We start from the raw sequence: 22,006 nt of genomic DNA on the forward strand, positions 1-22,006 counted from the left end.
CTTTCCTTCCTTCCTTCCTTTTTTTTTTTTTTGGTCTCCATAGCTGTCCTGGAACTCATTATGCAGAACAGGCTAGTTTCAAACTCAGAGATCTGCCTGCCTCTACTTCCCAAGTTCTGGGATCAAAGGCATGAGCCACCAAACTCAGCCACTGGCTCATTTTTGAACAGTTTACTTGTTTGTTTAATGTATGTGAATGCTCTATCTCTATGTATACATGCAGGCCAGAAGAGGGCACTGGATACCATTACAGATAGTTGTGAACCACCATGCAGTTGCTGGGAATTGAACTAAGGACCTCTGGAAGAGCAGCCAGTGCTCTTAACCTCTGAGGGACCTCTCCAGTCCCCACTGGCCCATTTTTGAATGGCAGTTGAACAGCTCTCACATTGCCTTCTGGGTCATGACAAACCCCAAGATGAGGTTTGTGAAAATAGAAGTGAGATCCAGAACCCATATTTGAGGGTGAACAGGGATATCTGAAGACCCCAGAAGAAGAGTTTCACACAAAGGTAGAAGGATCTGAGTGGAGTGCCCTGTCTAGACTTGATCATTATGATTCCGGTAATCATTTTTTTTTCAAAGGGGGAAGGTCCAATTGGGGCTGTTCTTTGCTGTTTTATCACACTACCATGTAAATGAAAATTTTCTCTGCTTTTTACCTCGAGGAGAAGAATGAAATGTGGTCTTCAGATTTCCTTTGGAGGCTACACTGGCATTTGCTAGACCCTCAAGCTAGTGTACAGGAATCTTTAAAAACACAAGGGCTCCTCACCCACTCTTTCCTTAAATCTCCCTGGTGGTCTAGCTGTGCATTTACTGTGTGGCAAGGAGAAGCCCTCAGTGGAGTGAGATGGGTAACTCCCTTCAAATAATTCCAAGCATTCAGACAGCAGAGCACGTGGATTTATATGTGGGGTGGGACGCCAGGTGAAACTTGGTTAACGATGGTTAACGATGGTTAACTTGGTTAACGATGGAAAGAACTTGACCATCAAATGAGTTGCCCATTAATAGGGAGGCACAGCTGCCTAACGAGAGGGTACAACCATCCTGATGCCCAGATTTCAGAGCAGGATAACGCATTCCCTGATTCTGCCATTAGATATTGTATGAGGGTTATACATCCCCCTTGTGGCTCAGATACTGAGATCTGAAGGACTGTTTCAAAGTCAGACTCAAATCACTCCAGGCAGCAACGTGAAAGGCTGTCTGCCTGTCACGACATGTAGTCTTCTCTTCAGTTTTCAGGGTGACTTGTTCCCTTCACCACATTTTGAGTGTAGGATTAGGCCCTACCTAATTTATCCTCTGGCTTGGAGCTGGTTTCACCAGAGGGCTCTCTGCCCATGAAAGAGAAGGTCCCTGTGCCTTCCCTGTACAGATGTCACACATGGCATTTATGTGTGTCTGTTTCAGAGGTGCAATTTGTACTGGTGTACCTGGTCTGAGGTCTTGTGGACCCAGCATGTTTCTGTGAATGGTGTTAGCACACACAGTTTCTCTGGGACCCTGCTTTTCTGTTGCTCATATACCCGTGTCTATATTTCTCCTGGGCTACCAGCAGGGTCGGCTCATGGTCTTGACCTTTGTGTTAGGCTGAGAAACCAAAGAAACCAAGTCCCAAGGCTTCATACTTCTTGGGTAGGAGCTAGAGAGAGAAAAGGGAAGCAAAGTTGTGGAGTAGTGTGGCTAAGCCTATGGAACTTCTTGTCACCTGGGCTTAGAGCTGGGTGCTAGCTGCTGTCTAGAGCTAGAAAGAGGTCCCTTGGAAGCACCAGCAGCCAGCCCCACTTAACTGCAAACCTTTCTCTAGAGCGACCCTAGTGAGTCTACAGGAGAGACCACTGCCCTTCCCAAGGGTCTCATGGCCTCCTCTGCCTCAGTAGCTCTGCCCACCTTGGCCCCAGGTATTTGTTCCACACAACCCTTTGTCTCTTCGCAGACTCTTTGGTGGGAAGCCTACCAAGCAAGTCCCCATCGCCACAGCCGAGACCATGAAAAGCGCAGTGGTCATCTCCAACCCTCATGCCTCTATGACCCAGCAAGGTAACCTAGAGTCCCCCTCAGGCAGCGGTGTCCTGAGCAGTGGGAGCAGCAGTCCTCTCTACAGTAAGAACGTGGACCTCAACCAGTCTCCTCTAGCGTCCAGCCCCAGTTCAGCCCACTCCGGCCCTTCTAACAGCCTCACTTGGGGTACCAGCTCGTCAGCAGTGAGCAAGGATGGCCTGGGCTTCCAGTCTGTTAGCAGCCTGCACACCAGCTGTGAGTCTATTGACATATCCCTCGGCAGCGGAGGGGGCTTGAGTCACAACTCCTCCCCTGGTCCAGTCGCCTCCACTAAGGAAGACTCCCTGATGCCTTTTGTCCGCACCAGCAGTGTGAAAACCACACTGTCGGAAAGGTTGGTGCTACACCCTTAGGAAGCTTTCCTTCCATAGATACAGACAGGAGGTTAGGGTTCCTTTGCCTGGGAAGTTTTGATCTTTGTTTCTTCCTTTGTTTCTTTGTTTCTTTGTTTGTTTCCTTCTTTCCTTCTTTCCTTCTTTCCTTCCTTCCTTCCTTCCTTCCTTCCTTCCTTCCTTCCTTCCTCCCTCCCTCCATCCCTCCTTCTCTCTCTCTCCCTCCCTCCCTCCCTCCCTCCCTGCCACCCCCCCCCCCCTCTCTCTCTTTCTTTCTCCCCTCATTTTTCAGTCTAAGAACTCTCTCTTTAGATCAGGTTGTCCTTGAACTCAGAGATCCGCCTGTTCTGCCTCCCAAGTACTGATAGCCAGGCATGCCAGTGAGGGCCTGCTCCACTGTCTGCTAAAGCCCAGGGGAAGGTGGCAAGTGGGCCATCCCAAACCCTGATGCTCACCCAGATGCTCACTAAAGGTGTGCACTACCACGCCCAGCTTGGTTTTGATCTTTGTAATAAGTGTTCCTTGCCACTGGGAGTCAGTTTAGGAGAGAGTTCATCTGGACTGCTTCCTGCTATCTCTTTTCCTTGGTGCTTGGAGCCACCAGATGGAAAGGGACATATTTATGCTATAGTCTGAAATGCCATTCAGCATCGGATGTCCTTCCGTTGCTGAGGCTTGCCAGCTTCAGCTCCTTCTTTCTTCTTCCCATGTAACTGAGCGAGCAGGACAGGTGACCTGGGAACAGCTGAGGATGCTTGGTGTCACAGTGATAAGAGACGGAGAACCTGCAAGAGTCCGCAGAGCTTTGATTCTGCTCCAGTCTTGGGGTGTGTCTGGTTTCCAGACCAGACACGGGAAACAAAGCTGGGGTCAGCATTGGGAATGAGAAAAGTGTTCTGATCATTGTGTATAACAGTTCCTCTTCCTTCCATCTAATGTTCCTTCTCTTGTTTTCGACTTGCCTGGACCTCTAGCCCTCTCTCTTCCCCTGCTGCTAGCCCTAAGTTCTGCAGAAGTACTCTGCCCAGGAAACAGGACAGGTAATGACATTGTAGGCCTCCTGAACCTCTGGGTTCATCTGCCTGTCTGTTTTGTTGTCAAGCCAGTTGTTCTGTGCAAGGCTGTTGGCCCTGAGGCTCCTGCTTGTGTCTGTGGCTTTGGTATACTCTGATAGCCAGGCATGCCAGTGAGGGCCTGCTCCACTATCCACTAAAGCCCAGGGAAAGATAGCAAGTGCGTGGCCATCCCAAACCCCACTGCTCACCCAGGGCTGCAGGAGCTCTCACTGGCATCCCCCGTGGTGTCTGTGGCATGTTCCTGCCTCGAGTCTTGCTTTTTCCTCCCTACCCTTCCAGATACTGTCTGCCACCCACTGTGCAGCCTGGCCCTCACCTCTGTCTCTCCCCTGCACCCCACCCCTCCCAGCCCAGCTGGCTCTTCTCCCTTGAACGCTTTTGCTGCAGTCTGGCGCATCTTGTTGTTCCGAATATCGTGTTGTGTGTGTCTATTTTCAGCAGTGATAATGGTACAGAGTGCTTGGTGGGTTGGGGCTTTTTCAACTCGAGAAGCCTGGGTCTGCCCCCAGCCGTGGGTGGGCCTCAGAGATGGAAGTTGACCCTGAAGTTTCTGGAGGAGTGGTGGCTTGGCCAAACATAACAAGCAGATGTTGTTTCATGCTTCGGGGGAGAAAAATTAATGGAAACCCCCTTCACCCCATCCACAGCATAAACTTTGTTTCTGTCAGACTTAGAAACCAAGCCTTTAAACCCCTGCGCTTTAGACATTCACATGCCTTGACTCTATCAGCAAGTTCCAACATGCCCAGGCTCCTGCCCAGGGCTCAGCTCCTGGCTACGCCCTTGCTGGGCAGGAACAAGGAGACATTCAGAGGGACCTGGAATTTACTTCATCACACACGAATTCCAAATATGCAGACTGCTGCCTCTCGAAACCCTCCAATGAGTCTCTGCCCCTTCTTGAAACCTTTGCCAGAGGCAGCAGGGTTCGGGAGAGGAACTGAGGAAGTACACAGGTGGGACACAGGGCAGAACAGGCCATGCTTCTAGATGATAACAGCCTCTGCCTTGCCTTTGAACCTGTGGAAAAGGAAGAACAGTTGGGGTTCACCTTGTGATGTACACACTGGCGTGGATGCAGACAGGACCAGGTTTCTTTTGTATACTGTGTGGACGTGCTGCATGCCTGGCTGGTGGCGGGAGCCTGTCCCTTGGGGGTCCTTGTGCTTCTCCTCAGCCTTCTTGCCTTCCTTCTCCCATGTCCTCTGTGCTTCTCTGAAGTTCTTGATTTTGTTTTAACTTTCCTACAGTGACCCGCACCTTGATAGGAACACTTTGCCTAAGAAAGGACTCAGGTATCTGTCCCCTCCTTGTACCCATGCCATCTGTTGTGGCTGTGGAGCTTGGCTGTGTCATCCTCTCATAGCTGCTGGGCTGGGCTGGGCTCGGCTGGGGTCCCTGCTTTGGCCACTGCAGCTGGATTTTTGGATGACAGACCCCCTCATTCTCATATCTCCATCTGTGGCTTACTTGCTTGAGCAGGGTATGTGCTTTGTGAAGCTTCATGTAACCGAGCCATCTCACAACCAGTATCCCTGAGCTAGGAGCAGCGGCTGCTCCTGGTGGGCTGCCAGGAGGGTCGCTGAGCACTTCATGACTGTCTGTACACACAGTTGCTTCCAAAGGAGGCTATGACCTAGAGCATGCTGCTTTGTTAGCTGGCCCCATTTTAAAACTCTAGCTGCTTCTGACTGGAAATACGGCTCCATGGTAGAGCATTTGCCTGCCATACATAAGGTTATGGGTTCAATCCCAAGCTCCACCAAATAATAAATAATAATAATAACAATAACAATAATGATAACTTAAAATACCTTTATTGCTATAGAACATCACTGAATAGTTGTCTTAATGTCCTAATCAATGAATGGGTCAGCTATCAATACCCATCCAGAAACGCATATGATTGGTTTTTGGTGGAACGAAAAAGAAACAAAGGCCAGAAAAGAATGTCTTTGCTCCCGTTGTAAGTCAGGCCTGCGCTGCTTGTTGGTGCTCATCTTGGTGAAACAGGATGCTCTAAGTCGTGATTGCTCAAATCATGTCATTGTGTCACCAGCCTGAGGTGCTCCAGTTTGCTCACGGTCCCCGTGGACCTCTGTCAGTTCTGCCTTCTAAAAAGCCTTGCTGTTTGTAGCCCTGGATTCACCCTGCATTAAGCATTAAGTATTTTCACATGAAGTGAAATGTTGTGTTGTTGTCTTGTGTGTGTCTAGTTAATAACCCATGGCTCTTAAGACCCAGAACATTTCGAACGTTGTTAATGTGAGGTGGGTATCAACTCGAAAAGGCATGCGCTGATGCCTCCCAACAGAGTTCTGCACTAGGGCCTTTCATTGTGTGTGCCAGCTGGATATGTTAATGAGTGATGCCATCATCGCTCCTTGTTTTTGAGACTGGGTCTCATGTAGCCCAGACTAGCCTTGAACTTGCTATGTAGCTGCAGATGACCTTTGAACTTTTGATCCTCCTGCCTCCACTTCTCAAAGTGCTGGAATTGCAGGCTTGCACATTGATCCCAGGGCTTCCTGGGCCCTCAGTAAGCACTCTACCAACTGAGATCGGTTCATGACCCACCTTTACCCAAAGAGTTAGGAAGCTAACTTTTAAGTAGTTACATTTTGAAATGCTGTATTCATGTCTATAAGAGATTATTTAAAGATATGTAGCCCTAGATTTTTAAAATTGATTGTCTAAACATTCAGAATGCAGTTTTATGACAACTATTTCCAGGCACCCAATGTGCCTTTCAAGGGTGTATATCTATCAATAAGAGTGAAAACCGTCTTCTTATTCATACCGGTTTTCTGTCTAGCTTGCTTCCTTAACATACTCATATTGGATAGCAGATTCCTGATCAGCAGCCGCCCTGGCAATGGTGTACTCCGACAATGTGGGCACTACAGATGTTCTGGTTAGAAAGAGCGTGGAGTTTGGAATCAGACAAGCATGGGTTAGAATCTCAGCTCTGTGGTCTCCAGTTTCCCAGAGCGTATAGCAGGATTCATTGTGTTGTATTCTTGGCTACACTGAAGTCTCAGTGAGATGATGCCTGTAATGGTACTTCATCTATCAGAGATGCTCGGTAAATCTTTCAGTTTTGGAATACCCACGGGGGTGGACCACATGACTTCTGAAGACTTCCCCACATTTAACACAGCAGCGTGTGGTTCTTTCATGAAACCTGCGAGTGCTACATTGTAGCAGTTAAGGGGCTGGGGATGTGGCTCAGGTGGTAAAGTTGTTGTGTAGCAAACAGAAAACCCTGAGTTCAACCCACAATTCCCCACATTTTATAACATATGCATGATTAGTCATGCCTCTAGTATCAGCACTTGGGAGACAGATACAGGAGGATCAGAAGTTGAAGGTCATCTATAGCTACATAGCAAGTTCAAGAGCAGCCTGGGCTATACGAGACCGCCACATCACAAAAACTGCAGCAGCTACTGTAAATGCTAGCACCCCAGGTCTCTTCAAATGCCACCCACTAACACACAATGATTCATGACTGTTCACTGGTTCTGCAGCGTGCAGATGCCAGCAGTTAGCTCATTAAAACTTCCCCAAAGCTCTGACAACAACCCTCTTACTGCTTCTTCCTGTCAAGGAGGGGGCTTTGAGGCGACCCTGTCATGAACCAGCATGTTCCAGTCACACCCAGGGATGGCTCTTTTGAGCATTCCCAGTCTTTCTCCCTTTTAGGTGTTCCCCTGCACGCTGAAAAGAATTAGAATTTTCCCCAGATGCAGCCAAGTAGGGGAAAAAAAAAAGTTTTGAGAAACTTCATAGGTTTCAGGGCGTGTAGTGATCTGAGCTATTTTCTCCCCCCACCTTAAATATAGCTTTCTTTGTACCCGCTCCTCATCAGCCGTGGGGAATGCATGTTCATAAAGGCTGTTCATTCCAGCCTGGTTTCTTTTTCCAGGTATACACCCACCTCCCAGCTTCGCACGCAGGAAGACGCCAAAGAATGGTTCCGGTCCCACTCAGCCGGGGGCCTGCAGGACACTGCTACCAACTCCCCTTTTTCCTCTGGCTCTAGTGTCACTTCTCCTTCAGGAACAAGATTCAACTTCTCTCAGCTTGGTGAGTCGCCACTTGAGCCACACAGATCCACTCTGCAGGGCATAGGTTATCTTGTGCTTTCAAACAGACGTGTGGCCACATCCTTCTCAATATCTGAGCAGCACCCCTGGCTGTACAGTCAAGGAAACAAAATCACAAAGTCTTGGGTACTTTCAATTACATGAGGCCCCTGGGTTACCATGTGACTTAGGATGGCCACAAATAAAGGCCAAACCTTAACTTAAAACATTATGAGATTTGTGTGTATGATATTTTTGTAACTCAGTTGTACGGTATGGAGCATGGACTCTGTAGATGACAGCCTCCTGTTGTAAGATGTGAGGGTTAGACACACCCACATAGTCTTTTCCCTCTGGTTGTTATAGGTAAGATTATAGCAGAGGGCACACCATCCCACTACTCCGATTACATTCTGCTTCTTGGACCTGTGAAGAAAGACTGTCTTCCAGTCTACTCCTTATTCCTGTATCAGGCCGGAAATAAGTTTTAATGAACAAGTGTTCCTGGAAATGACTGCTGCTGACCTAATGCATTGACTGATACACTGAGAGGGGAGAAGGGTTTGTGATAGCCCCCACTGGAATCCTGAGGGAGTCTCTATTAGAGACAAACACATAGGTACAGATCCAACAGACAAAGGTATGAGAGAATGGTCTAAAGCTTTGTAGCAAATCAGCAAACAGTGGAAGAGATTCCATCTTTAGTTACTGGAAAGAGCTGGGTGCCTCTATCAGCAGATGCTTGAGGTAATAGAATGCAGGTGGGTATTGAGGACTGGTCAGTGGAGGGAAAGCCTTTTTGGTCTCCCCATTTAGAAGAAGCTTTTCCGAATGTTCTAGACTTCCCATTCAGTCTAAGTGATCTTGTCATCACAGACATGTAATTTTGCCCTTTATTAAATGTATACGTCCAAATACAGCGTGCCTGGCTACCATGGGTAGGGCTTTGATGAGGAAGCTCAGCTTAGCTCAGGGAAGTGCGTCTCTTCTGCCTGCTCGTGGGAGGTGATTCCCATCTGAGCGGTGAGACCTAGGTTTGTAGTTTTCGTTCCCAGCCATAACTCTCTGCAGCAAGAGGCCCCTGTCATGCACAAATGCTTCCTATCTGATCAAAAGCCTATTTGGACTATTTTGGGCTTTTGGCTTTACAGAGAATTGTTTCAGATGAACCCGGGGAGTAATTAGCTCATGCCTGGAAGGTGACACTGGCCTGCCTGAACGTGCCAAGTTGGAACGTGAGGCCCTGAGCCTTGCTTTGGAACTGACCCGCCTTCCCTCCCATATTTTTAGCTCTAAGCCTGTAACTCAAATGCTGATGCGACTACCTTTTAGAAATAGACAAGGGAGTGAAGTTGGCAGGCACACACGCTGCTAGTGATAAGCAGCCTCTCCCTGGTACCCGTCTGGGATTCAAACAGAGGTATGGATATCCAGCATCTCATTCTGCTCCTCTGGTTCCAGCGAGTCCCACCGCTGTCACTCAGATGAGCTTGTCCAACCCAACAATGCTGAGGACCCACAGCCTGTCCAACGCGGATGGCCAGTATGACCCCTACACCGACAGCCGCTTCCGGAACAGCTCCATGTCTCTGGATGAGAAGAGCCGAACAATGAGCCGATCGGGCTCCTTCCGGGATGGGTTTGAAGAAGGTAAGGAATGAAGGAGTTTGCCATCTACTAGGTCTCTTGGCGTGGCATGACATGCTTGATGGTGCTCCTTCCTCTGGTCACTACAACTCTTCCCTTGCCTCTGGGGTAGGGATGAGGGCTCTCACTAGGAAGATCTGACCCTCAGGTAACCTTTCGGGATGCTTAGGGAGGAGGGTCCTCTTCAGCTATTGAGGACCCTCGGCATTGACTGAGTTCTGCCTGAGGCTCCTCTCCTGGCCTTGGGCCATAACTTCTTGGCGTGTATCTCCATCTTCAAGCCCAGCTTCTGGCTCACTCTGTTGGCAGAGACTGCACTGAGTTCATCTCCCTGTGCCCCGCAGCTTCGGGGGCAGGCAGCCCTATTTCCATCTAGTATTTCCTAGCTTGTCTCAAGATACAGATTCTCAGTTTTTACCCTTTTCCTTCTTGGGCTGCCAACCATGGACATTTATAGCTTTGTTCCTTTTAATCAGAATTATGGAAGGAAAGTTCTGTGAGTTGCTTTGTCAGCTACCTTCATAACTCACTTCATTTCTCTCACCCTCTGCTCCTTCACCCGAGACATTGCCTCAGAGGCACCCCATTCTCCAAACACTGGGCTTGTGGGAGGGCCGGAGGCAGGCTGAGCAAGGAGTAATGAAGAGAGGGGAGGTGGGCTGACCAAGAGTGAACCCCAGTTCTAGCCCTCCTCGGATACCAGAGTTCAGGCCAGATGCTCCACCTTTCTGTCTCCCGTTTTCACTGTAAAAATGAAAGTGATAACATTTGGCTTACGGAGCTGTAAGAATTCAGAGATAACACATGTAAATGTTAGCTCTTAGCTAACTGTTAGCTGTTGTGCTTTGTAGCCTGTGGGTATGACATCCAAGCTGCGTATGAGGATTCATGAACTAGCGGGGCCAGTGGGGCTCTGTCTCTGTTGGAACCATTTTGCTAAAGCAGGAGAGAGTGTAGGAGCGAGTCATAGATGACTCCCTCAGCTCTCAGTCCCTGTAAAAGGTGGGGAAGAGGCTGTGTGCTCACAATAGGAGACCCCAAATAATAAGGAAGGGAATACAAGAGACATACTTCCGATTCGTGGTTTCTGTTCTAAGAAAAGCCTAAAGGGCTTTCAGGACAGAGCAGACACTTCTTGGCTAATCTTAGGGACTTGGGGCTCTTCCTCAGATTTATGTCCCCAGCAACCCTGAACAGAGCAAGCTTGTAATCCCTTATATGGAAACTACTGAGCTGGAAGATAAAGAGGAGCCTGGGTGACTGAGGGCATTTTGTTGATTTAAGGGTTGGAAACTGGCTTTGAGCAGCACAGTGGGGGCACATACCTACCCTAAGGCAATGGAGAAGGAAGTTTGTCTTAGGCTCTTTCTAGTCCATGATTGATCAAGAATAGCTGCAATGTGTCTCCCTCTGTCTCTGAGGACAGCTCCCATGTAGAGTGTGTCCTGTGCTGTCCTCATCTTATGTCCTGTGCATGCCTGGAGGAATCACAAAATAGTACTGAAACTTGTCCTGACAAGTGTACATGTATATAGCCGGGGACCATAGCAGACTCACTCTCGGCAGCTCTTAGGCAGTCCTTCTGGAACCAGGCAGCCCGATTTGCAGACCATCTGAGATATCAGTTGAAAAGTAGGCCTGGTAATCACATGATTCATGATAACCCAGAGTTGCCAAGGCTGTGAGAGAGGAAGTTGTTATGGCACCAGGAAGATGTGGCCTCTTCATCTTTGGGTACTTTGCCATCAGATTGGGTTTATTCCTTGCAAAGCTGTTATATAAAAGAAACAGAATAGAGCTTGAATAATTAGATGTTTTTAATTCCTTTAAGTGTAGGGTTTTTTTTTTCTATTTTGAATTATAAGTTACCAGTGATATGGGAGAAACTCGGGGAAATCAAACCTCATGCCTGGCCAGGAAATGTTTATTCTTTGCTGTCAGGCAGGATTGAAGCTTAGGGAAACTTAGCAGTGCTGTTTGTGAGATGGTGCTGTTTGACGAGCACTTTCCACTTTGAAGGTGATGGGAATCCATCAGGTAGAGAATACTACCAGGTAGAGTATATGCAGTGTGCCTCAGCTATCACCTTTTGAAGTGTTTCAGGGAAGTTCATTACCACAGACTTGGTGTAATCTCAAAGTCAACTTTGGAACAGGAACACTTAAGAGATATTGGAGGTGGGTTGGGGGTTGAGCTCAGTGGCCCTGGGTTTGGTCCTCAGCTCTGAAAAAAAAAAGGAGAGAGAGAGAGAGAGATGTTGGAGGTGCCTTTAAGATGAGTGTTGGGGCCAGAGAGATAGCCCAGAGGTTAAGAGCAGTTAAAAGCACATACCACCATTACAGGGGGAGTGGAGCCCAGTAATCAGCACCATCTATGGGGCCTCACAGTCCTGGATCTTATGGCTATAGGAACATTACATAAAGGATTAGAGAAGCATTTCAAAACACACCAAAAGTTCTTTTTAAATTTTTTAACTTTGAAATTATATCTGTCTGTTGTGTGTGTACAAGCATACACTTGTGTGTGTGCTATGCTCAACATGTGGAGGTCAGAGGACAACTCTTAGAAATTGGTTCTCTCCTTCTACTGTATGGGTCATGGGGAGAGAACTCAGTCAGTCTTGGTAGCAAACATCCTTACCTACTAAGCTATCTCGCCAGCCCACCTAAAGGATTTTTAAAGTAAAGAACAGAAGCTAGCAAAGCTGGTCACTAGAGAGTAGAGTCGTGCCCAGACTTCTGGTCAGCAGTGCCTGAATTGCTATGTAGCCTTAAGCGAGTCATGCCATTTAAATTTCAGACTTAGATGGTCTCTGTCTGTCCAGCTGTAGAATTCTGGATGTATAGTGAGAAGCACTTTCATGCTTTAGTGGGTTGGGAGCTGAAATTGTCATGGTCCAGGAGGATCCAGGCCCCTCTGTCCAGGTTCTGATTCTCATCTTCAAGGCCAGCCAGCCACAGCAGTTCGGGCAAACCGTATTCAGGTTTGTGTGGGCTCAGATAGTCAAGAAGGCTGTCTCTAACGTATCATAGCTTTGCTATTGCTGATTTCCAAGTGAGAGGCATTAATTACAGCAAAAGTAATACCCTCCACCTGAAGTCTGCCAGATGTGCTTCCTCTGCCTGAGTCCATAAGCTAGTCCTGACTGCCAGGAATCTGATAGTTTTGACATGGAAAAATTAGAGACAAAACAGCAGCCAGAGTCGGTGTGCTGCCCTGCTTAGGCCTCTGAGCCAGCCCTGTAAGTGTGGCTGAACACAGTTCCATGATACCCCATGTCTCTTTCACCAACAGGCCTCCCAAATACTCTGTTCACTGCAGCCTGTGTCATGCTTAAGTGTCTTGGGACTTCTGAACCTGTAGACATGTTAGCACAGAAAGCCATTATTGGCTATTAACACCTTAAAGTGTCTTTTTTGGGGATGTGAGTCAGGTTAGTCATGCTTGGTAGAAAAACAGGGAGTAGCTCTAGAGTCTAGCATTACCTGGGAGGGTAGATGTGAATTCTGCTGGGGCCTCAGCCTCAGAGGCAGGTGGGTACCTCTAGTGAGAGGAGAAGGAGCTTGTGACTGTGCTGGATTCGAGCAGGTAGGATTCAGAAGCACCCTGGACAAGGAGCTGCCCTGGCAGAGCCTCAGAGGCAGGAAAGCACCATCTAGAGCTTGCCTGGGAAAGAAGTCTGGGATAGATGTGTGTGAGAGGTCCACACAAAGGAAGGTCAAGGAAGGTTTAGTAGAAATGCCGTGGGCAGGTTCCCAAGTGCCAGAACTGTTTGTTCAATATCTTACTGGCCAGCAGCTTCTACCAGATGCTAAGTGAGGCTGAGCATACTGCTGGAGTGGCAGGTGAACTCAGCAGTGGGTGAAGAGATGGCCCTGCCCCACCCCTGCTTTCCTCAGTCATGAGTATGCTCCTATCCTGGTGGGTTGTAGAGCTATAAGGCTTTCCACCTGTAGTCAGAAAAGCTGTGCCTACTTAAAACCCCTGTCATGTCTTGACATGGGGCTAGTTCCGTCTTCCACACAACTTGCCAGAAGGTAGCTGAGAAAATAAAAATCAGGTTCCCTGAAAGAGAAGCAGCTTAGATACCCGGGCCTGGAAAAGACATGCTTCAGAATGAGAGCAGATCATGATAAAGCTCCTCTAGCTGGAGATGGGAGGGACTGCTAAGAGTCCACATGTATGGTTCTGAGTCAGAACCTTTGGTAACAAAGAAAGGAAGAGAACACCCTTGCTCCTCTCTTACAGACATTGTACAAATACAAGACTTTATACTTCAGCTGAAACACTGCTTTAACTAATACTCTGCTACAAAGCCATCAGAGTTTATTGTGACCAAAGACTCTTATATTCAAAATATTTATCTCTAAGCATCTAGCAGGGTATCAGGGTATGAAATATGACAGCTTTGTCCCACAGTCAAAACACTGAAGAATTTTGGACAAAGAGCGGGTGCAGTCCCAAGCAGGCACAAGCTGGCTTTGAAGAGTGCGGTTAGAATCTCCACAATTGAGTTGCCCTGCATTTGAACTTTCGGTGGTATGAACATTTGGTTACATGAATATATAACCCCAGAATCATATGTTATTTTGCTAGTTAAGATAAATGTGGTACTATTTTTAAAAATGACTTCCTTAATGGCTTATTTCATATTTGGCTTTGACCTGTGCCCAATCCAGGAAGTATTGAGCCAAGATGACAGTCACAGTCGGGGCTGAGCCAGTAGTGTCCTGAAATGCTGGTTGCCTCCTCCCCCCTCTCTTCTCTTCCATGGCTGCCAGCTTAGCCTTTGACCCCTGTTTATTTACTTCCAACAGTTCATGGATCCTCCCTGTCTTTGGTTTCCAGCACATCGTCCATCTACTCCACGGTGAGTCTAAATCAACGTGCCTGTGCTTGTCACTCCTATATTGTTATCAAGTGTGTCAAGGGGAATTATAAACATCCTCTCTGCAGAGAGTGTTCCCATTATGAAAGGATCAACTCCTGGGAGAAAAAGATTTGAAATTCACAAACAACTGGTTATCACATCCCCCTTGGGAGTGGGGAGAGGGCTCAGTGGGTGAAGAACTTGTTGCACAAGCGGGAGGACCCAAGTTCTGATCCCTGGCCCCCATGTAAAAGATGAGTACACTCATATGTAGCCCCACCTTACATCCACATGGTCATGTAGAAAGCTACATCCCCCAAGCAGAACATACATCATTCTTCCTAATTTATTAGAGTACTATGCTCTTGTATTCGGACTTTTTGGTGGGTGGATTTAATTGTCCCATTTTACAGAATTATACCAGAAACAAAGGCAATCAAAATTCTAAATTTCAAAAGCTGGAGAGATAGCTTGGCAGTTGAGCACTTGCTGCTCTTCCAGAGGACCTAACTTTGGTTCCCAGCACCAATGTCAGCCAGCTCTCGACCCCCTGTGACTCCAGCTCCAGAGGGTCCCATGCCACTGTGCTTGGAGAACACCTGCACTGAAGTGCATCACATCTGTACATACAGACACACACACTTACACATGATGTAAGATGGAGAGAGATGGCTCAGTGGATAAGAACATTGGCTGCTCTTCCAGAGGACCTGAGTTCAAGCTCCACATGGTGACTCACATCCATCTATCTGTAGGTAGCTATCCCTTCAGCAAAGCCAATGTTCCCTTCTGGTCTCCATGGTCACTCATACATACATGTAGGCAAATGCTCATATGTATAAAATACAAATAAATCTTTAAAAAGAAAATCTAGGCTTTCCCAAGATTGCAAATCCAGCAGTTCCAGTCAGCTGGGTTGCTCTGCTCTTTCTCCTTTGATGTCCTAATATCCTTTATGTTTTATTTACAGCCAGAAGAGAAATGCCAGTCAGAGGTAAGGAACACTTCATGGTCAGACTCGTTTTCATTATCAGTGTTGATTGATCCCATGTTGCACAGTCTGGAAAGGGACTCCCCAAGCAGGTAACCCTGTGCCTGTTTCTGTAGATTCGAAAGCTGCGGCGAGAGCTGGATGCCTCCCAGGAAAAGGTGTCTGCGCTGACCACCCAGCTGACTGCAAATGTGAGTACAGATTCCAGAGCGCGCATGCACACCACAGGCATGCACACATGCACGCACGCACGCACGCACGCACGCACGCACGCACGCACGCACGCACGCACAGTAGGAGCCAGGGACAGGACAGTGTGGGTACAGGAGTCAAGACCGAGTAGGAGCCACAGGCAAAGCAGGGTGTGAGCCAGGGATGGGATAAGAGCTGAAAACAGCACTAAGTGGAAGCCCATGGCAGTGCTGGACAGGGAGGGAGCCAAGGATGTGACAGGGTAGGAGCTAGAGACGGGATAAAACAGCATGAAGCAAGAACAGGACAGAGTAGAAGCTGGAAACGGGACAGGAAATAGTCATCTGCTTTCTGAGCCTTGCCTTGAGGCCATTGGTCTCTGGACATTCAAGAAGTAACTCTGTGGGATCACAAGAGCATGCTTTAGCCCTCTGGGCATTGGTGTTAGGTCATTTGCTAACAGTATGGCTTGGGACTAGCTGAGTAACTTTGGAGTCGGCCTTGGCTCATCTAGCAGTGGGATGATAATCTCCCTGTGCTGAATTGCGAGGTAACCAGGGCTTGCAGTCCTTTAAGAATTAATTCGCTTCCCTTCCTCTTTCTGATGATTGCAGTCTTAAGGGAGGTGAGAACACAAGGGAACTCAGGGGAAGAAAGACATCCATAGCTTCACAATAAATAGCCAGCACTCTGTAATTACATCATGCACAGCGCTCAGCCCTGCCAGCCTTGGTCTGTCCGGCCATGTGTGCTAGTGCCAGCAACGCTGGGGTGTGAGTCCAACGGTAAGGCAGGCAGAATCGCTGCCACTTCTGGAGCAGAGGGGAGGCAAAATGAGCAGTTTCCCTGGTACATGATCACTCTTGTCATATGGGGAGGACAACACGGGAGCACCAAGCTATGTCTTGGGAGCAGATGCAAGAGAGTCAGGAAGGATTTCCCAGAGGAAGTAACACCAGACGGAGAAGGGTACCCTATGCTAACCAAAGCAAACTGTCAGTGCAGGGTCCACAGTGAACTGTGAGTGACTTCTCCAGTTGGCACCTGTGGCCAGGAAGTGAAGACAGAGCCATGGAAAGAGCCATATAGAGGAAAGTTAGGGACTCCTGTGTCTGAGCTGTTAGAGGGGGGCTTTGGGACCTTAAAAAAAAACCTGTCAACCCAGCAACCCTGAACTTGCTATTTGGATCAAATGGAGTGGGGCGGGTGCAAGAATCTCTCAATCCCATCTGGGAGACCCATTGAGAGACCCCACTGAGGGGCTGTGAGCCATAGAACATGAGGTTCAGAAGACAAAACCTGCAGTTTTGGGAGGTGCTGGGTAGCTCCAAAGCCAGACTTCCTGCCCAGGAGTTCACAGTGCAGCCACAGAGCAGCACAGAGCAGAGAACCAGAGCCTGGGGTACTGGGGTGGTGTTGGCGGAGGTTGAGGGAGCTCACTGTGGGTCCCAGCTACATACTAACAATGGAAGCCACTTCAAAGGCTGTACTCCTTTGACCAGGAGAGTGAGTCAAAGCTCCAGAGTAGTCATTTGCCTGGAGTTTTTGCTCCGCTAATTCCTGCTTGAGCCTGACTGACTCCAGGAAGTGTGGCTCTTTTAAATCTGCACATGAAGCCTAATTACAAGCCCAGGAAGTGTAGACGTCTTCATCATTCCTCAGTCTCCCAAACTCTTGTAGGTCACTGGAATCCTCTGTTTTCCCAAAACCTCAGTACCCCAGGCCACTGTGTACTTTGCAGTCCTTTTCTTCACCCAGCCCATCATCAGTGTTGCTATCAAAAGGTCAATGGAGGACTGGAGGGATGGCTTAGCAGTTAACAGCGTTTGCTGTTCTTCAGAGGACCCAAGTTAGGGTCCCTGAATCCCTATCAAATGGCTCACAGCTACCTGTAACTCCAGCTCCAGGAGATCTGATGCCCTCTTCTGGCCTCTTTAGGCACTCACACTTAAATGTGGTATACACACACACACACACACACACACACACACACACACACACGCGACAATAAATTTAAGAAATCATGAGAAACACCCTCAGACCTGAATTCTTAGAGGCTTAGATCCTCTAAGTGGAAAACTGAGTGTATGCACTTGAGTTCAGAACTGAATGAGTCTCAGGGAAGTGGACAGTCACCACCACCACCCCTTCCCCCAGGAAGGGGGACATGATTTGTGACAGTCATTAGTTGCTGCCCTTGACTCAACAGCAAGTGCAAGTCATTTCTCAATGACCTTGGGTTGATCCCTCCATCACCCTGATCTGCCACCAGGAACCTGGGGTGGTCTATTCTCTGTGCTTGAAAGGTTGAACTATGGCCCCTTACATTATCCCAAAAGTGTATTACACCTCACAGAAGTTGCTGAGTCCAGCTTTGTTTTAAAATAAATACTTACTCTTACCACATACCATACTCCACCTCAGCTGCCCCAGTTTTATTATCTGCCATCTTTCTCGGAGATCAAGCCGTGTTTATTTTCCTAGGACAAGCTACTCAGAGCTGCCCTAGCTGGTGTTTTTATAGCTCTCCATTTGTTATTTTTTCCTGGGAATGTGAGAATGGCACTTGGCGGGGAGGCTGTTGTATGTGTTGTGTAGCCCTGCTAGGCCCGGCCACCCCCTCCACCCCCCGTGTTTTTATAGCTGTACTGAGGACACAAAAGCAGTCCTTTTGCTTGCCAGCAGAGCTGGATCTCTGACCCTTCAGAGCCTAAGTGGCTGCTCCCTGAGCCTGCAAACACACTTACACAGTTTGAGTGAGTTGCAGCGCGTGAGGGTTCACAAAGCTGAAGACCGATCTCACTGGGATCCCGGGTGACAGTCAGATGAGCTTTGAAAATGAATGCCAGTTATTGAGCCTCTCACCTTCCTCTTCTGGGTGAGGACAGTACACTGTGTCCTGACCCAGTTCCTCCACTCGATGGGTCATCTTGAGTCAATTGGCTTTAATAGGTATGGCGGTGACCCATATCTATAATCCCAATCCAAGGGAAGCTGCGGCAGGAGGATTATCACTAGTTCCTGGCTATGTAGGCTATGTAGTGACTGACATGCCAGCCTGAGGAAGAATGTGAGACCCTGACAATAGATAGACAATAGATAGACAATAGATAGACAATAGATAGACAATAGATAGGTAGATAGGTAGATAGATAGATAGATAGATAGATAGATAGGCAGACAGACCTTCCCCTGAGGTCAAGGTATACTAAAGTACAGAAGTATTTTTCCACTTCAGATAAGTAGAGAGTATAATAAAAAAAGAAGCCATCCATGTAATCTTGATGTGATGGTGGCTCTGCTTCATGACAACAGGTGAGACGCCTCAGCTTCCCTTCGACATAACCAGCTTATCTTGATGAAGTCTGAGTCACTGCAGTTCCCTCTTAGGTTGAGATCCAGGCCCACTCCACAGCCCTGCCCACCTGCTGTTCCACACTTATCCTTCCCTGGGGACACTGATCACCTTTTCCTCTGGGTTTTTACCATGTGGTCAAGGCTCACTTCTTTCCAGATTCCTCTCCAGTCTCCCGGCCGGTCCTTCCTAGCTCTGAAAGAGCAGTGAACCCTGATCACTGTGAGAGCGGCAAGTGCTCTTAATGGTTGAGCCATCTTTCCAACCCTTTAAATTTGGTTTTAATGGCATTTTCCAGATTTCTCATTCAACCAGCAGTTGAATATATCAACAAAGACACATCATGTGTTCATTCTTCTTCAAGTACAGACAAGCTTAGTGTTGGCATACTTACGTCTTGACCTTGACCCTAGAATCACCAAGAAACACTACATTTCTCAGTTCTAAGATATACATTGGTTTTTGTTTTTATTTGTTTGTCTGTCGTCTTTATGTGGTCCTGACTGGCCTGGATCTCACTATGTAAACCAGGCTGGCCTTGAATTCAACAGAGATCTGTCTGCCTCTGCCTTCTAAGAGCTAGGATTAAAAGCAAGTACCACCACGCCTAGCTATTGTTTGTTTTTAAAACAGATTTATTTATGTTTTATTTGCGTGTGTGTGTGTGTGTGTGTGTGTGTGTGTGTGTGTGTTTGCTTGCTCCAGTGTATTCAGGCACCCACTGAGGCCAGAAAGAGCATTGGATACACTGGAGCTGGAGTTACAGGTGGTGATGAGCCTCTTTACATAGGTCCTGAGAATAGCTCCTACAGAGGATGTGAGTTCAGATCCCAGAACCAACAGTGAGTGGGTTACAAACACTTCAGCCCCAGGGAGATATGGCATCCCCTTCTGGCTTCCTCACAGACCTGCATGTGTATAGTACACTTACATACATGCTGATAAAACGCTCATACACATAAAATAAAAACAAAAATCTTTAAAAAACACAAAGGAAGAATAAATAAGAAATAGGTGTCAGACAGAAAGGTGACTAAGGGGGTAAAGGCAAGCAAGCCGGCATGCTTTGTCTGTGGATTCCCATTTGATCTAAAAACCCACAGGGTGGAAGAAGCACTCTTAGCAGCTGGGCTATCCACTGAACCCAGCATTCATAGTTTTATATCGTTACATTGTAGCATCTGAAGATTGGATGCATGGTCTAATTATAACTGGCTGCTTTTGAAACGTTTTCTGAGCCTTCTGTAAGATGTTGCATCTGGTGTCTTGTTCTAACAACAGTGTATCAAAGTGTGCAGGAGCCTGGGGGAAAGTGTCTCCCTGGGGGATGGGGGGGGGGTCTGGGAAAGGTTTTTTTCACATAGGGAGCAGATGGGCCTCTCAGTGGCTTTTTATTAATGAGGATTATAACAAGGAAAATAAGCCAGCCACTTTGTCTGTTCATTTCTATAACCCTGCTTCCCATAACCCTGTATTATGAGCTTGGTGATTGGTGAACAGCAGATCCTACTACAGTGTGCTGTGGCATAACTGGCAGTCACAGACTCCATGTTTTTTGAACGGCAACCTCCAAGTGTGTTGAGTACAGTGGGCTCATGAGAGTGAGAGAACAGACCTAGACTGGTGGTATCACTAGACACAGACACATAAAAACTAGACAAGGAGTGGATAGGGAAATAGTGCCACACAGGGAAGAAGAATGCTTGAGAAAGAAGTATTTGAGCAAGGGCAAGGCTAGACTAAATGATCCCAGAGGTAAAAGGAGGCTGAGCCTGTACAGGCCACATGAAGAGACTCTGATAGGTTTCTATCTTGAGAACCCACTCTCCCTTGGGTACTCCGACCTTTCGAGATGATGTCACTGAGGCCTCATCTTCCCCTCTAGGCTCACCTTGTGGCAGCCTTTGAGCAAAGTCTGGGAAACATGACCATCAGACTACAGAGTTTAACTATGACCGCTGAGCAGAAGGTAAGGCTGGCGACGCCGTTTGCTCTCTCTTTCATTTTGGATAAAGTTGCAGATTTTAACGTATGTCTTAGACTAGTTTGGGACATGCAAAACTAGGGTTTGAATGTCAGGAGTAGGTCCACTGGGTAAATATAGCCTAGATCAACCAAGTGTTGGTCCTGATGTCTTCTGTGGATTTAGAGGTCTTGGCCACTCATTTTATGTGCTCCCTGATGTCTTTACAATTGTGTTTAGATCCTTGTGTGAGGGCAGATCTGTGACACTCCTTTGTCACTGCCCTCCTCTGTCTTTGGCATCAAAGTTGTTCTTTATGGAGTTGGTTTGGGATGTCCCTGTTATATCTTTCTCACCTTCAGGATTCAGAACTGAATGAGTTAAGAAAAACCATCGAGCTGCTAAAGAAACAGAATGCAGCTGCCCAGGCTGCCATTAACGGAGTGATTAACACGCCAGAGCTCAACTGCAAAGGTAATGAGACACACCTTGGACAGACTGCCTGGCTTTTCTTCAGCCTCTCTCACAGAGCAGGACAGACACAGTCCCCCTGCTACTACAGGGTGGGGCAGGTCTCAGAAGGGAGACCCCTTTCATCTGCTTGCTTCTGGCCACTGCAGAGATGGCTAGTATACCGTATCCTCTTCTCTATCAATCTTAAAGACAGAAGAAATAGGTTTCTTATGGAGAAGCACCATAGTGTTTTATGGCTTCTTTCATCCTTCCATGATTATTTAATATGCATATGGGAGAGAAAGTAGAATGGATTCATCTCTTAGTTGCCCTAGTAAACTACCTTAATAAATTGTTGGGCTCCATGTGAGTTCGCTCCAGCACTACCCATTTGAACAGCACCAACACTTGGTGCAGAATGGGTACCCTGCACTTAGAAAAGACTTTCCCTGTGTTCCCAATACCAGGCCAAGAGATCTCCCTTTAAAATTTGCTCATCATTCTATATTTTGAGGACCCTGCTGGCCCTTTGCCCATGATGCTAATGACAGCCAAATGCTTTAGAGGTGGTGGTGGTTTTCCAAGGTCAAAGGATAGTTAGGAACAGAAGTGGGTAGGGACCCTCAGACCTTCTGGCTCTACATGTGGCACACTCTCTTCAGAATCAGAGACACTTGCAACCATAGGAGGAAAGCTAGCTGCAACCATGATTTCAGCCATCTCGTTATTTCTGGCATAGCTGTTCTCCAAATACTGGGTCTCTGAAACAGCAATGGTGGAGTTGAGGTGGGAAAGGTTAGAAGAGTTGGCCATACAGAGTGGAGAGGGAAGCGCACTGGAGGTGAAGGGAAGAGAAGACAGTGTGGAGGGCCTGAGATGATGTGGGCTTGGTGCTTCCAAAGGAGGCAGGCAGGGCGGGATTGCAGCAATCAAAGGAGTGACTGAGCAGACTACAGTTCAGGAGAGACC

At 47.7% G+C, this 22,006-nt stretch overlaps 1 protein-coding gene across 3 annotated transcripts in view; it reads left to right on the forward strand.

The window, feature by feature from the left end:
• Nav2 (neuron navigator 2) overlaps window positions 1-22,006 on the forward strand; it is a 245,947-nt gene that overhangs the window by 185,746 nt on the left and 38,195 nt on the right. The window contains exons 14-23 of one of the 3 annotated variants that reach the window (XM_028787456.1): window positions 1,946-2,404; window positions 3,377-3,442; window positions 4,729-4,773; window positions 7,407-7,567; window positions 9,028-9,216; window positions 14,031-14,083; window positions 15,054-15,077; window positions 15,191-15,265; window positions 20,507-20,590; window positions 20,947-21,058. In XM_028787456.1, the coding sequence (XP_028643289.1) occupies window positions 1,946-2,404; window positions 3,377-3,442; window positions 4,729-4,773; window positions 7,407-7,567; window positions 9,028-9,216; window positions 14,031-14,083; window positions 15,054-15,077; window positions 15,191-15,265; window positions 20,507-20,590; window positions 20,947-21,058 (1,268 nt within the window). The remainder of the gene's footprint in view (window positions 1-1,945; window positions 2,405-3,376; window positions 3,443-4,728; window positions 4,774-7,406; window positions 7,568-9,027; window positions 9,217-14,030; window positions 14,084-15,053; window positions 15,078-15,190; window positions 15,266-20,506; window positions 20,591-20,946; window positions 21,059-22,006) is intronic. The other 2 variants (XM_028787457.1, XM_028787459.1) reach the window with 2 other exon arrangements.

Source organism: Grammomys surdaster, unplaced genomic scaffold (assembly GCF_004785775.1).
Source record: "Grammomys surdaster isolate TR1022 unplaced genomic scaffold, NIH_TR_1.0 125635, whole genome shotgun sequence".
In the NCBI taxonomy this organism is placed as follows: Eukaryota; Metazoa; Chordata; class Mammalia; order Rodentia; family Muridae; genus Grammomys; species Grammomys surdaster.